We start from the raw sequence: 13,849 nt of genomic DNA, 5'->3' as shown, positions 1-13,849 counted from the left end.
CACGCGAGGCGATAAGTTGAAGAAACATGGCGACGTCTAATTTGTTAAAGGTATGAGCTCTTCTATGTATCACATTTCTTATTTTGACGCATCGTTCAAATCTAATTTGGGGCACAGATATCGGCGTCAGGCCCGCCAAAAGGATCCACTTTACATTGCCTATGCTTTTCATTGTTCATAAGATGTGAGGTGGATCAAATGTAACTAGCTTTAAGGTGTTCAAGCTAATGCTAGATGGAGTGCCTGGGCCGTATACTGGCTAGCTAACGGAACACCGGCTCGTCAAAACCACTCTGTGGTATAGTGTATTTTTAACCCATGAACGATCTCCGTTAGCCCATGACCAAGATCTAAGACAAGCAGACAAATCTGTTTTTTCCCCCTAATTTAGGTGTTCAAATGTATAGGAATAGCCCCAGTGCAATATTTGATCAGGTAGTTTGCATGTTAGCCGCGGTCCTAGCCATGACAGCTGGCCCGCCCCCTCCTTGACAGTTCTAGCAGAGGCTTCCAGTTGCTTTATTATGGGTACTCTCGCACAAATAACCTCACATAGTTACGGCTTATCAGTTACCCGTGAAAGGAATACCCGTGATTTTGATGTAATTTGAACACGCAGCAGTGCGATTGTGTATTATCGTTCGCTCTCTCTTTTCTCTATCTCTCTATCTGCTTTTGTGAAATGAAAAAATGGTTATTATCCCCTCTTTACTAGTTCTCTACCTTTTTTATTCCACCACTTCTGTCTCCTGGCCCATATCCCTTCTATCGGTCACCCCTATGTCTTTGCCGGCTCTCATGCTACCAATCCTTTTGTCCTATCTCATAACTTGGCTTACTGTTGCTCATTCAACGTTATGTCGTCTGTCTCCCTTACCTGTGTGTGTGTGTGTGTGTGTGTGTGTGTGTGTGTGTGTGTGTGTGTGTGTGTGTGTGAGTGTGTGTGTTTTGTCTTTCTATATCTCTCTCTTTCTGTCTCTGTCTGACTCTGTCCTCCCACCCCTGTGTGTTTCTAGAACAAGGGGTCCCTACAATTTGAGGACAAGTGGGACTTGATGCGGCCCATCGTTCTCAAGCTGCTCAGACAGGAGCCAGTCACGAAGCAGCAGTGGTTTGACCTGTTCTCGTAAGAGATTCTCCTGTCCACCCCTTCTCTCTCTCTCTGTCTCTGTCTCTCTCTCTCTCTCTCTGTCTCTCTGTCTCTCTGTCTCTGTCTCTCTCTGTCTGTCTCTGTCTGTCTCTCTCTCTCTCTCTGTCTCCTACTCTTTCTCTTTCTCTCTCTCTCTCTTTCTCTGTCTCTCTCTTTCTCTCTCTCTCTCTCTCTGTCTCCTACTCTTTCTCTCTCTCTCTCTCTCTCTCTCTCTCTCTTTATCTTTCTCTCTCTCTCTCTCTCTGCACCATTACGCCTTGCAGTTTAGGCGTGGTTTTGTCAGGATCATATTAACCAACATGAAAAAGTGAATGTAAATTAGAAAAAAATGTTTTTTAAAGTTTTATTTCGAAACACAGATTTTGTTTTTTTGATTCTGTTAAAGAGGTTTTTGATTCATGACCTTCCAGAGGGCTGGCCTCTGGAAGGTCATGGATGATTCAAACAGTCCAGTAGCTCAGGTACACATTAAAATCATCAGGTATCACTGATATGTGCAAAGAAAAATCAGGGCTCAGACACTCATACGTCTTACCTAACAGCAGATGGCTTTGACTCAGAACCAGCTCTTAACAGTAGTTGTAGGAAACAGGAAGATAAATGAGTGATCTTGTGCCAATCTGTGAACTCTACTGACGTCCATAGAGCATTATTCCCAGATGGTTTTAAATGTTTTTACTTTGGAGGAGGGTGATAATAGACAACTATTAATACACTGTCTGTTTTACGATGATGCTAAAACGCAATAGAAGCACTCTTACCGTCTGTGTCAAATCCCAATTGTATTAAGCCTGATTGGTGTGTCTGTTCTGTGTGAGATTTGTACCATTGACTGTGTTGATGTGTCTTCCATGCAGAGATGTCCATGCAGTGTGTCTATGGGACGACAAAGGACCTGCCAAGATTCACCAGGCCCTCAAAGAAGACATCCTAGACTTCATCAAACAAGCCCAGGCTGTAAGGCTTAATGCAATGTACTATGTACCATGTAGTACTATGTAAAATGTACTTAAAATATTGAAAATTGAAAATGTGATAGTGTGATCACGTTTGATCAATGTTCGATGTTACGTTGTTGTAATACCCTTCTTCTCCACCATAATGTCATGCAGACATTACAGGTCATACATTCAAAACTGGAAACCAATTAAACTAGCACCAAATCAAATTTAATTGGTGTAATATGTTTGTTACCACGGCAGCGGGTGCTGAGTCACCAGGACGACACGGCGCTGCTGAAGGCCTACATCGCCGAGTGGAGGAAGTTCTTCACGCAGTGCGACATCCTGCCCAAGCCCTTCTGCCAGCTGGAGATCACCCTGATGGGCAAGCAGGGCAGCAACAAGAAGACCAACGTGGAGGACAGCATCGTACGCAAGGTGAGAGAGAGAGAGGAGAGAGAGGGAGAGGGAGGGGGAGAGAGGGGGAGACACTTAAGGAAAGGGTTCAAGAGACAGCTGAGAACAAGGAGAGCAGAAACCAGATCAAGGAGGAGTATGACATCGTAGGCAAGGTGGGAGAGACGAAGAAAGGGGGGAGAGTGGGGGGAGAGACACATGAGGGCGGAGAACAAGAATACCAATTGTGGAGGACAGCAAGAGTGATTAGAGAACAATCAGGCAAGCAACAAGAAGACCAAAGGAAGGACAGCGTCGTAAGGAAAGTTAGAGGGTGTCACTCAAGAGAAAGACTTAAAAAACGCTCTTAATAAAGAGAGAGGGAGAGTGTTACTTACATAAAACCAGTGTCACTCAAAAGAGGGACAGAGATTTAGAAGGAGGGGTTGGGATACAGTCAGTGAAAAGGGAGGGCGGCGGTTGATGGACAGTGAAATTGGATTGATTGACAGAACCCGGGAAACAGAAGAAGCCACTGCAGAATCCATTACCATTTGGTTCTTCCTACTGGTTTCATTAAACCAAGGAGCTCATTATCTCTTTATCCCTCTCTCTCTCTCCGTCTCTGTTTCTCTCTCCCCCCCCCCCCCCCCCCCAGCTGATGCTGGACACGTGGAACGAGTCCATCTTCTCCAACATTAAGAGCCGCCTGCAGGACAGCGCCATGAAGCTGGTCCACGCTGAGCGGCTCGGGGAGGCCTTCGACTCCCAGCTGGTCATCGGCGTACGAGAGTCCTACGGTAAGGAGGACACATGCAGAGTAGCATATATATATATATATATATATATATATATATATGTTGCAATGCCCCGACTGGATGAAATGTGTTGAACCATATGTGGTGAATCTCTCTCTCTTTCTCTCTTTCTCTTTCTCTCTTTCTCTTTCCCTCTTTCTCTTTCTTTTTCTTTCTCTTTCTCTTCCTCTTTCTCTTTCTCTTTCTCTCTTTCTCTTTCTCTCCCCCCCCCCAGTCAACCTGTGCTCCAACCCAGAGGACAAGCTGCAGATTTACAGGGATAACTTTGAGAAGGCCTACCTGGACTCTACAGAGAGATTCTACAGAACCCAAGCCCCGTCCTACCTGCAGCAGAACGGCGTCCAGAACTACATGAAATATGTACGTGATATGTTACAAGCCATCATCATTTTACCCTACCCTAGAAACAGAATGCAATGTTACATTGGTTTCATGCAATAACAAACTAGCATTCACATTTAACCTAGTAGAGCTGTTATTTTTTGTGTCACTTCAATTGTTAAGAGGTGTGTGTGTGTGTGTGTGTGTGTGTGTGTGTGTGTGTGTGTGTGTGTGTGTGTGTGTGTGGTGTCCTCCCTGCAGGCAGATACCAAACTGAGAGAGGAAGAGAAGCGAGCTCTCCGCTACCTGGAGACGCGGCGTGAATGTAACTCTGTACAAGCAGTGAGTCGCCGCAGGTCGTCTCAACAGTCACCGGCAAAGGATGCAGTGCGCTGATGTCACCAGTTTTAGCCAATGAGGGTGATCGCTCAGAGAACTGTTACGCCGGCAATCAGTCAAGAGACATTGGTAGCAGTGCAATATAGAAGTTAGGTTAGGAGCAGAGTTCTCGAGGAACAGAAATGTTGTTTATTTTATTGTGCTTTGATTGAAGATGGAATTGCTGTTGGTCAAATCTGCATTATTATGAATTTGCATAACTGCGGTTGTGTGTACCTCCGTTTGTTTGTTTGTGTCGTTCTAGCTTATGGAATGTTGTGTAAACGCACTGGTGACCTCCTTCAAGGAGACGATCCTGGCAGAATGTCCGGGGATGATCAAGCGCAACGAGACAGACAGTGAGTGCCCCCCCGGGTGACACGCTGAAACACTTCATTTAACACTTGGAGGAGATGCTTTGAAGCTTAAAATAATTGAGCCAAGCAACCGATCATACTGTAGAATACACTCAAGTGTCGGCACACTTAAAACGACATATTCAAGAGAAGCACATCCTGGATCCTGGTCTTTTCCACTGGGAAATAAACCAATGCGCATTAGAATGTAACTATTTACTGTTACTTTACTATTTTATCGACATATGCAAGCAAAATAACTTTCACAATTATTGTAAATATTACTTATCGTATTTTACCTAATTGTATCCTTTTCTTCTTATTGCACCGTGGATCGGAGATTAACGAAATTTCGAAATTTGGAATTGACAATAAAGTGGACTTTGACTTTGAAATTGGTTGATGGACTTGGCTGAAAGTTAAATCGATGGAATAAATGTTTATTAACCCGTTATGGATTCATCTTATTGAGGCAAATATAGAATTCTACTCATCAGTTTCCTTATGAAACTTCATTCAAGCAACTTCCCTTCCAGTGTGAGCTCCATGCTGTGGATGTTACGGTAATTGTCTTCCCCCTTGCGTTGCAGAGCTGCACCTGATGTTTTCCCTCATGGACAAGGTTCCTAGTGGGATTGAGCCAATGCTGAAAGACTTGGAAGATCACATCCTAAATGCTGGGCTGGCAGACATGGTGGCTGCTGCTGAGACTATCACTACTGTATGTACACACACACACACACACACACACACACACACACACACACACACACACACACACACACACACACACACACACACACACACACACACACACACACACACACACACACACACAATATAAAGTAATACATTTAGGTGAGCATTCGTCTATGTTCAGATGGCTGCTGTGATCATTCCTGAGGGGTATTTGAGGTGCATGCAGGTGTGTGTGTGTGTGTGTGTCTGTTAAACCTATTTCTTGGTGTGTGTGCAGGACTCTGAGAAGTATGTGGAGCAGCTGTTGACTCTGTTCAACCGCTTCAGTAAACTAGTGAAGGAGGCGTTCCAGGACGACCCGCGCTTCCTCACCGCCAGAGACAAGGTACAGAGCAACACGCATCTCTACCGACACGCAGCCTTCAGATAAAGGCCTGCTTTGAGGACAATGCTCCAGTTATTTGTCAGGAGGTCTTATTTTGGTTTAGGGTTAGAAAATGTATCAATCTACCTTAAAAGACAAAACCGGTGTTAAATTAATCTGGGATATGTTTAGTATAATAAAGAGTTAGAATGTTCGTTTGGGAGCAAAAAAAGCACGTATAGACAGTTTGTCTAGTTGACTGTTTTTAGCCGATTCTACCAAAACGCTATAAACTTGGAACGATGGGGGCATGTGTTATGGTAAAAACTTGTTATGGTAGAAGTGTCGGGCTACTTCTAGCCTTTCAAGTGGTTTAAATTATAGATTTAGTTTTTACCATAACACATGCCCCCATCGTTCCAAGTTTATAGCGTTTTGGTAGAATCGGCTAAAAACAGCCAATTTAAGAATGGGGATATACGTGATATTTTGCTCCCAAACAAACATTCCAACTCTTTATCATGCTAAACATATCCCAGATCCAGTTTACACCAGATTTGTCCTTTAACAGAGCTGCCCTTGATCAAACAGGGGTTGCTACAACCAAACTGCTGTCTCAGGGTTAAGAGTTGTGGTGGCAGTTTTAAATGTCCTTCTAGCAGTGTACTTGACATCACTATAATGGTGTTCTTTTTTTAGGCGTACAAGACTGTGGTGAATGATGCAACGATATTTAAACTAGAGCTGCCTCTGAAACAGAAAGGGTGAGGATTATCTCTTGTTTGTTTTCTATCGGGTATTCAGTATAAAAGTGTGATTTAAGTGCATTGTAATGTACTTTTACGTAAGTTCACGGAGCGTATTGTAATTTAGTATATTCTAATGTCTCCAGTGTGGGCCTGAAAAGCCAGCCAGAGTCCAAGTGTCCAGAGCTGCTGGCCAACTACTGTGACATGCTGTTGAGGAAGACTCCTTTGAGCAAGAAGCTCAGCTCTGAGGAGATAGAGCTCAAACTCAAGGAAGTGGTGGGTCCACACACACACACACACACACACACACACACACACACACACACACACACACACACACACACACACACACACACACACACACACACACACACACACACACACACACACACACACACACACACACACACACAAACACAACTCCACACAGAGGCTCACAGAGGTAGTTTTTTCTTTTAAACAAATTGACCTTTTGTATTTCTGGCTGTCCCTGGCCCTCTCTCTCTCTGTGTCTCGCTGCATCTCTCTCCTAGCTGCTGGTACTGAAGTATGTGCAGAACAAGGATGTGTTCATGCGCTACCACAAGGCCCACCTGACCAGACGTCTTATCCTAGACATCTCGGCCGACAGCGAGATAGAGGAGAATATGGTGGAGTGGCTTAGGGTCGGTCACACACTCAATTCTATTTCCTGTCGCCATGTTGTTTTGCAGAGCTTCAAAACCCAAATTTACCAACTCTTTCCCTTGTTTCCACTCAATATCCTTTGTTTGTTTGAGTTCAAATCCAATAATTACAAGATTCATGTTAATGATCACCATGAACCTTCCCCTTACCTGGCATGTCTTGTCTCCTCCCCTCTCCGTCTCCCCTTTCTCCTCCGCCTCCTGCGTGCTGACAGGAAGTGGGCATGCCAGCCGACTACGTGAACAAGCTGGCTAGGATGTTCCAGGACATCAAGGTGTCCGAAGACCTCAACCAGGTCTTCAAAGAGATGCACAAACACAACCGGCTGGCCCTGCCAGGTAGGACTCTCGCACTTGCATTCACACTAACACTCACTCTCACTCACTTCTATTTTCATATTAACATGGAGGCCAAACCAAAATACTTATTAGTATACTTAGTATAACACTTTAGTATATGCTACAGGCTACAGTCACGCTAATAAAGACAAATAAACAGCTAATAAAAAAAAGAAAATCCTGGCAAAAAGTGTTATATTGTTTATTTTTGGAGTGTTCACGTGTAGTATATACTAAAACAATTATTCACCTCAGGCTCCGTGAATGGTGGGGAATAGCCCCACTATCCCCGCTATTCCCTACTATTCAAGGAGCCTGAGGCGTATAATTGTCAAATATAATACTCAGAAACACATCAACTTATATTCTGTTTTAGTTTTCTCTTTTGGTTTGGACTAAAAAATCTATCCACCAACCGGACCTCGATTCTGCGTCAATGCAGCTCAGTCGTCTATCGCTTTCAACCAAAAGCATAGGAACACGCCGTTGTGCCGGAGTGGGTCTTTAAAGGCTGCGTTGTGTCCTCGCCTTGCTGCAGCCGACAGCGTGAACATCAAGATCCTGAACGCGGGGGCGTGGTCCCGGAGCAGCGAGAAGGTGTTTGTGTCGCTGCCCACCGAGCTCGAGGACCTCATACCGGAGGTGGAGGACTTCTACAAGAAGAACCACAGTGGCAGGAAGCTCCACTGGCACCACCTCATGTCCAACGGCATCGTGGGTCCACCTTTGGTCGCTCCTCCGTCCACTCCTCTCTTCCCTGCTCGTTTCTCCACTCCTCCTCATGTCCCTCCTGTATCCTCCTCCTATCCTCTCCTTTTATTATCTAAACTCTCTGCTCCTTCCCTTTTCTCCTCTCTTTCTCCCTACTCCTCTAACCCCTACTGTATACTCCTCTCCCCTCGTCTCCTCCTTTTCTCCTTTACTCCTCCTCCCTTCCCTCTTCAATCTTCTCCTCCTTCCGCCACCATTAACTCTCCTCTTCTCCACCTCCTCCATTAACTCTCCTCCTTTCCTCTCCTCCTCTATTAACTCCTCATTCCTCCTCTCTTCACCTCCTCTATTAACTCTCCTCCTTTCCTCTCCTCCTCTATTACCTCCTCATTCCTCCTCTCTTCTCCTCCTCTATTAACTCTCCTCCTTTCCTCTCCTCCTCTATTAACTCCTCATTCCTCCTCTCTTCACCTCCTCTATTAACTCTCCTCCTTTCCTCTCCTCCTCTATTAACTCCTCATTCCTCCTCTCTTCACCTCCTCTATTAACTCTCCTCCTTCCTCCTCTACTTTCCACTCCTCCTCTATTAACTCCTCATTCCTCCTCTCCTCCCCTCTTCACCTCATGGTTAACTCCTCCTCCTCCTCTCCTCCTCTCTTCACCTCCTCTATTAACTCTCCTCTCCACCTCCTCTAATCACACCTTCCTCCTCTCCTCCCCTCTCCACCTCATGGTTAACTCCTCCTCCTCCTCCTCCTCCTCCTCTCTTCACCTCCTCTACTAACTCTCCTTTCCACCTCCTCTAATCACTCCTTCCTCCTCTCCTCCTCCTCCTCTCCTCCTCTCTTCACCTCCTCTATTAACTCCTCTCCACCTCCTCTAATCACTCCTTCCTCCTTTCCCCCCCTCTCCACCTCATGGTTAACTCCTCCTCCTCTCCTCCTCTCTTCACCTCCTCTAATCACTCCTTCCTCCTCTCCTCCTCCTCCTCCTCTCCTCCTCTCTTCACCTCCTCTATTAAGTCTCCCCTCCACCTCCTCTAATCACTCCTTCCTCCTTTCCCCCCCTCTCCACCTCATGGTTAACTCCTCCTCCTCCTCTCCTCCTCTCTTCACCTCCTCTATTAAGTCTCCCCTCCACCTCCTCTAATCACTCCTTCCTCCTCTCCTCCTCCTCCTCCTCCCCAGATCACCTTTAAGAACGAGGTGGGCCAGTACGACCTGGAGGTGACCACCTTCCAGCTGGCCGTGCTGTTCGCCTGGAACCAGCGGCCCAGGGAGCGAATCAGCTTCGAGAACCTCAAGCTCGCCACCGAGCTGCCCGATGCCGAGCTCCGACGCACCCTCTGGGTCAGCACACACACGCACACAGACGCATGCATGCAACCACACACACAGACACACGCTCACTCACTCACTCACTTTGTTCATTGAAAGATGCAGTGTGTGTGTGTGGGTGTGGGTGTGTGTGTGTGGGTGGGTGGGTGGGCGTGCGTGTGTGTGTGTGCTGACCCAGAGCGTGCGTCAGAGCTCGACACCGGGCAGCTTCATTTTAGAAGCATTACTTTAAAATGCTTCTAAAATAAATTGTCAACCCAACATTCATGAAATGTATTTAAAAAGACGCATGGTGTGGTTAAAAAAAACCCAAGGGAACATTGGCTCCGCCTTGACTTTGTGTCGACGGGGTACATGAGTTTCCCACGTTGTGTGATGCAAGCGGTTAAACCGTAGGGGTGCGTGTGTTGTGGTGTGCAGTCGCTGGTGGCGTTCCCCAAGCTGAAGAGACAGGTGCTGTCCTACGCGCCGTCCGTCAACTCGCCCAAAGACTTCACCGACAGCACTCTGTTCTACGTCAACCAGGACTTCTCCCTCATGTAGGCGCCCACACACTGTCTGTCTGTCTGTCTGTCTGTCTGTCTGTCCCTCTTGATGCTATGAACTACTGGGAAGGTGTACGCAAATAATTTTCTCCAACCAGAATGAGTTTCCCTAATAAATAAATAAATAAATACAAATAAATAGACTCAAAATTGATTTACATTAATCCTATTTTTCCTGTTGTCGTCTTTTTCTCCTTCTTCAGCAAAAACTCTAAAGTCCAGAAGAGGGGGAAGATCAATCTGATTGGCCGGCTGCAGTTGACCACGGAGCGAATGAGAGAGGAGGAGAACGAGGGCATAGTTCAACTCAGAATACTCCGAACACAGGTACGCTACCGCAGTTTGTTCTTTGAGGAAGAACCGCTCAGAATACTCCGAACACAAGTACGCTACTGCAATACATTCTTTGAGGAAGAACCGCTCAGAATACTGTGAGCACAGGTACACTACTGCAGCTTGTTCTTTGAGGAAGAACCGCTGAGAATACTCAGAACACAGGTACGCTACTGCAATACGTTCTTGCACAAGAAGCACAGTGTCCTCAAAGACGCTGACACTGTTTATTTCATTGCAAGTGTGAGAAAAGAGAGACCTGCCAAGGGAGAGCGGGAGACGGCGCAGGGCTTCCTGTATTACACATTCTTTAGTTCATCATCAGCGCAGATAAAAAGACAGAAAAGATGCTGAAGATCACAATATTCTTACTCCACCAGCCACCTCTCTCTCTCGCTCGCTCCTCACCATCTTGCCTGCTTTATGGCAAACCGGGATTCAGTAATTACCCACTCCTGCTTTCCCTCTCGTCTCCTCTCCATTCTGCTAAACCCCTTCCTATTATCTCCCCTTTCTTCCAAACCCCTCCCTTTTATCTCTCCTTTCATCTAAATCCTTCATAATCTTCCTCATTCCTTCCATCCTGTCTGCTTTCATTCAAATCCCTCTCTCCTACCCCCCCCCCCCCCCCCCCCCCCGTCCCTCCGTCATCTCCCCTCTCCTTTCATCTGGACCTCTCTCCCCCCCCCAGGAGGCCATCATCCAGATCATGAAGATGAGGAAGAGGCTGAGCAACGCCCAGCTGCAGACGGAGCTGGTGGAGATCCTGAAGAACATGTTCCTGCCCCAGAAGAAGATGATCAAGGAGCAGATCGAGTGGCTCATCGAGCACAAATACATCAAGCGGGACGAGACGGACATCAACACCTTCATGTACATGGCCTAGACACGCCCCGAGGGAGGGGGAGAGAGAGAGAGAGAAAGGGAGGGAGAGAGAGAGAGAGATCTGTTCTCTCTCTCCGCTCCACCACCTGACCTTGTGACCCCACGCTTTACAGACAGTCTGGGAAGGAAGAGGAGCCTGGGTGACACAAGCTTTCACTTAAGGAGGAGGAGAAAGAGGAGGTTTCTGCTGGATGAAGTGGTGTTGCTGGCTTGAGGAGAGATACTCTGTTCAGGGAATTGGGAGGAGGAATAAGAGAAGTGTTTATTTTTGTGTGCGTGCCTGAGAGGGAGAAAGGAGAGAGAGAGAGAGAGAGAGAGAGAGAGAGGGGCTGATTGCATCGGAGCTGCCAGACGGGCAGTTTGACCACAGCGCCCTCTGGTGTCCATGGCGACGTCTGCCAGCAGTACAGAAGAAGCAATTAGTGACACAATGAAACTGAAGACTTCCTGCCTTACTTTTGCTTGGGGAGGGTTTTTGATTTGGGCGTCGGTGAGGGGAAGGTGAACTAGCTGATATCGATCCGTTTTCTTTTCACTTGATGTCACCTTTGCCAGCTGTGGCTGTTTGGCAGCTGCCATTTTGCTTCCCTCCTCTCTTTTTCTTATTGATTGGGAGCGCAAATGGACTCGAGTGGAGCTGCCAACGAAACAGGAAGAGACAGTAAAACAGTATACAATACTTCGAGTATTTTGCCAAATGTGTGTGTGTGTGTGTGTGTGTGTGTGTGTGTGTGTGTGTGTGTGTGTGTGTGTGTGTGTGTGTGTGTGTGTGCGTGCAAGAGTCTGCACAGGGAGAGTTGTTGGCCTTTTAAACGTGTGTGTGTGTGTGTGTGTGTGTGTGTGTGTGTGTGTGTGTTCGTGTTCAACAGCATGCTGCTCTGTGATATGTTTGCATTTATGGAGGGTCTGTTAGCAATCACATCCAAAACACTTTTCTTTCTTTATCAGTATCCATGCTCAGCCTGATTTTGACAGGGAGCTAAATATAAGGGTCTCGTGTTCAAATGCTGGCGAAATGGGCTATCACTAACTTGCAGTTATTGAGATGGCCAGGAGGGGGCGATGTGTCCGTTGGTTAATGAACGTAGTGAGTTGAAAGAGCATGGCCGTCCCACAATATGATCAACATGTTAACTCATACTTCTCAATAAACCATATTTTTTTTGTTTCACAAACACTAGTAAAAAAACGTTTAACCCAGTCCCAGAACAGGCGAAATGCATAGTCATATTTTTAAAGCATCAGTCATTGACTTGTGTTTACTTTTTTTGTGTGTTTCGACAATTATGGTGATTAATGGGCTCTGAAGATTATACTATGAAGGGTGTGTGTGTGTGTGTGTGTGTGTGTGTGTGTGTGTGTGTGTGCGCTCCCGCCCTCCTCAGCCAAACCCTCCAATTAATGAACTTTCACACTGAAAAAAAAGGGGTCTCATTGTCAACCAATCTCAACATGTATGTGCTGTATGTACTCAAAAAATCATATTATCAGAAAATACTTTGAGGTAATGGATGCTCTGTGTTGTGTTGGGGGGGGGGGTTAACAAAATGAGAAGATGTGTTGAAAATGGCACGACTCCTTGTTCCAACGGCAGTATCTGTAGGCAGAACTATAAAGCCATTTGGTGCCAGGTCTTTAATGAAGCACTTGATGGTGACGTAGGGAAGGCTGAGGGATGATGCTGTGACTCCCTGCTCGCTAGCTGTTGGTGGGTTGAGTTTGGAATCCTTCTGGAGTGTGTGTGTGTTCACTACGTGTGTGAAATATGTCATGACCGAGTGGGGGGGGGGAGAAGGTGTGATTTAGGATTTCAAGAATCGCTCATTGTGTTCGGTGCTCCTGCAAATACATTTTTGTTTTTTTCTCTTGAGCAAAAGCACATATCATGTACAAATGGATTGTCACAAAGAAAGATTTGGTGCACTTATTGAATACATACAAATTCAAATCCCGCCAACATGTCCATATCCATAATGGATTGGGATTAGCGTTTTGGGGATGAGGCACTTACGTTTATTATAACCAGTCCAATGGTCCAATCCTGAGAGAGGACCCAGGTTCTCTGTAGAGGCAGACCTCTCCGTCTTCCATCAGATGTTTTATTCAAGGTAGAAGTTCGAGACCTCCAGAGCACAACAGCAGGCGGGGTGAACTAGGAGGAGCACAGCGAACCAGTGGGTTTTCTCCCCGTATTTATTTTGTATTTATGCATTCAAACGGTCCTCTTTTGATCTTTATGTGTGTAAGTTGGGGTTCTTTGTGCTTGTGAGAATTTACACTTTCCTTCAAATGACTTATGAATGATGCTACTGTTTTGGTGAATTAAAGGAAATGGCCATGATGGGATTCTATTTCTGTTCTGTTTTACATGAACACTGAATTACTGTTTTTTTTTAGCTTTCTCATAGGAAATGCATATCTTCCTTTTCCGTTGCTTTAAGTTACAAGATTGTAAGAATGTGCAGTATTCAGACTCTTCCCATTTCATTTTTTCCCATTTTCCTTTATCTTTAGGACAAGAACGGATGGCTCAGTTATACGCATAGTGAAACATGACAAAAAGCAGATTGGTCAAACTCTCACTGCTGATGGGAAATTGGTTGATTGTGTCCCGCATCTTAATCAGTAAAGATGGCTCCATTTCCATCTGAACAGAAATAATCCAGTTGATTATTTGTTCTATGAAAGAAAGAAGAAATCTCTAGCTCAGCCAAAAAGTTTGCTTTTACAGCAAACTTCTCAGTGTACAGTATGGTCGTATTTGTGGCTGCAAGTGCTTTCTCTAAATCGTACGGATGCTGTGTCAAATATCTGCTGACGTGTTCAACTTCTACCTGGTGC

At 45.8% G+C, this 13,849-nt stretch overlaps 1 protein-coding gene across 1 annotated transcript; it reads left to right on the top strand.

Moving 5' to 3' along the window:
* On the top strand, positions 1-13,338 carry LOC307073622 (cullin-5). Its single transcript, XM_079733520.1, has 19 exons — positions 1-50; positions 1,017-1,126; positions 2,008-2,107; positions 2,353-2,529; positions 3,146-3,287; positions 3,520-3,665; positions 3,888-3,968; positions 4,270-4,363; positions 4,951-5,081; positions 5,337-5,444; positions 6,123-6,187; positions 6,316-6,448; positions 6,706-6,837; positions 7,074-7,197; positions 7,736-7,911; positions 9,096-9,257; positions 9,666-9,784; positions 9,994-10,117; positions 10,815-13,338. The coding sequence occupies exons 1-19, from the start codon at positions 27-29 to the stop codon at positions 11,007-11,009; spliced, it is 2,343 nt and encodes a 780-aa protein (XP_079589646.1). The 5' UTR covers positions 1-26; the 3' UTR covers positions 11,010-13,338.
* The last annotated feature ends 511 nt before the right edge of the window (positions 13,339-13,849 follow it).

Source organism: Pollachius pollachius, assembly GCF_949987615.1.
Source record: "Pollachius pollachius genome assembly, chromosome: 3".
NCBI lineage: Eukaryota > Metazoa > Chordata > Actinopteri > Gadiformes > Gadidae > Pollachius > Pollachius pollachius.
This window is presented reverse-complemented; position numbering and strand designations above follow the sequence as displayed.

Excerpts from the sequence above, each read along its gene's own strand:
- LOC307073622 (XM_079733520.1), top strand. The coding sequence starts at position 27 with ATGGCGACGTCTAATTTGTTAAAG. Across the intron at positions 5,082-5,336 it reads CTGCTGAGACTATCACTACT|GACTCTGAGAAGTATGTGGA; the intron begins GTATGTACACAC and ends GTGTGTGTGCAG. Across the intron at positions 6,449-6,705 it reads AGCTCAAACTCAAGGAAGTG|CTGCTGGTACTGAAGTATGT; the intron begins GTGGGTCCACAC and ends TCTCTCTCCTAG.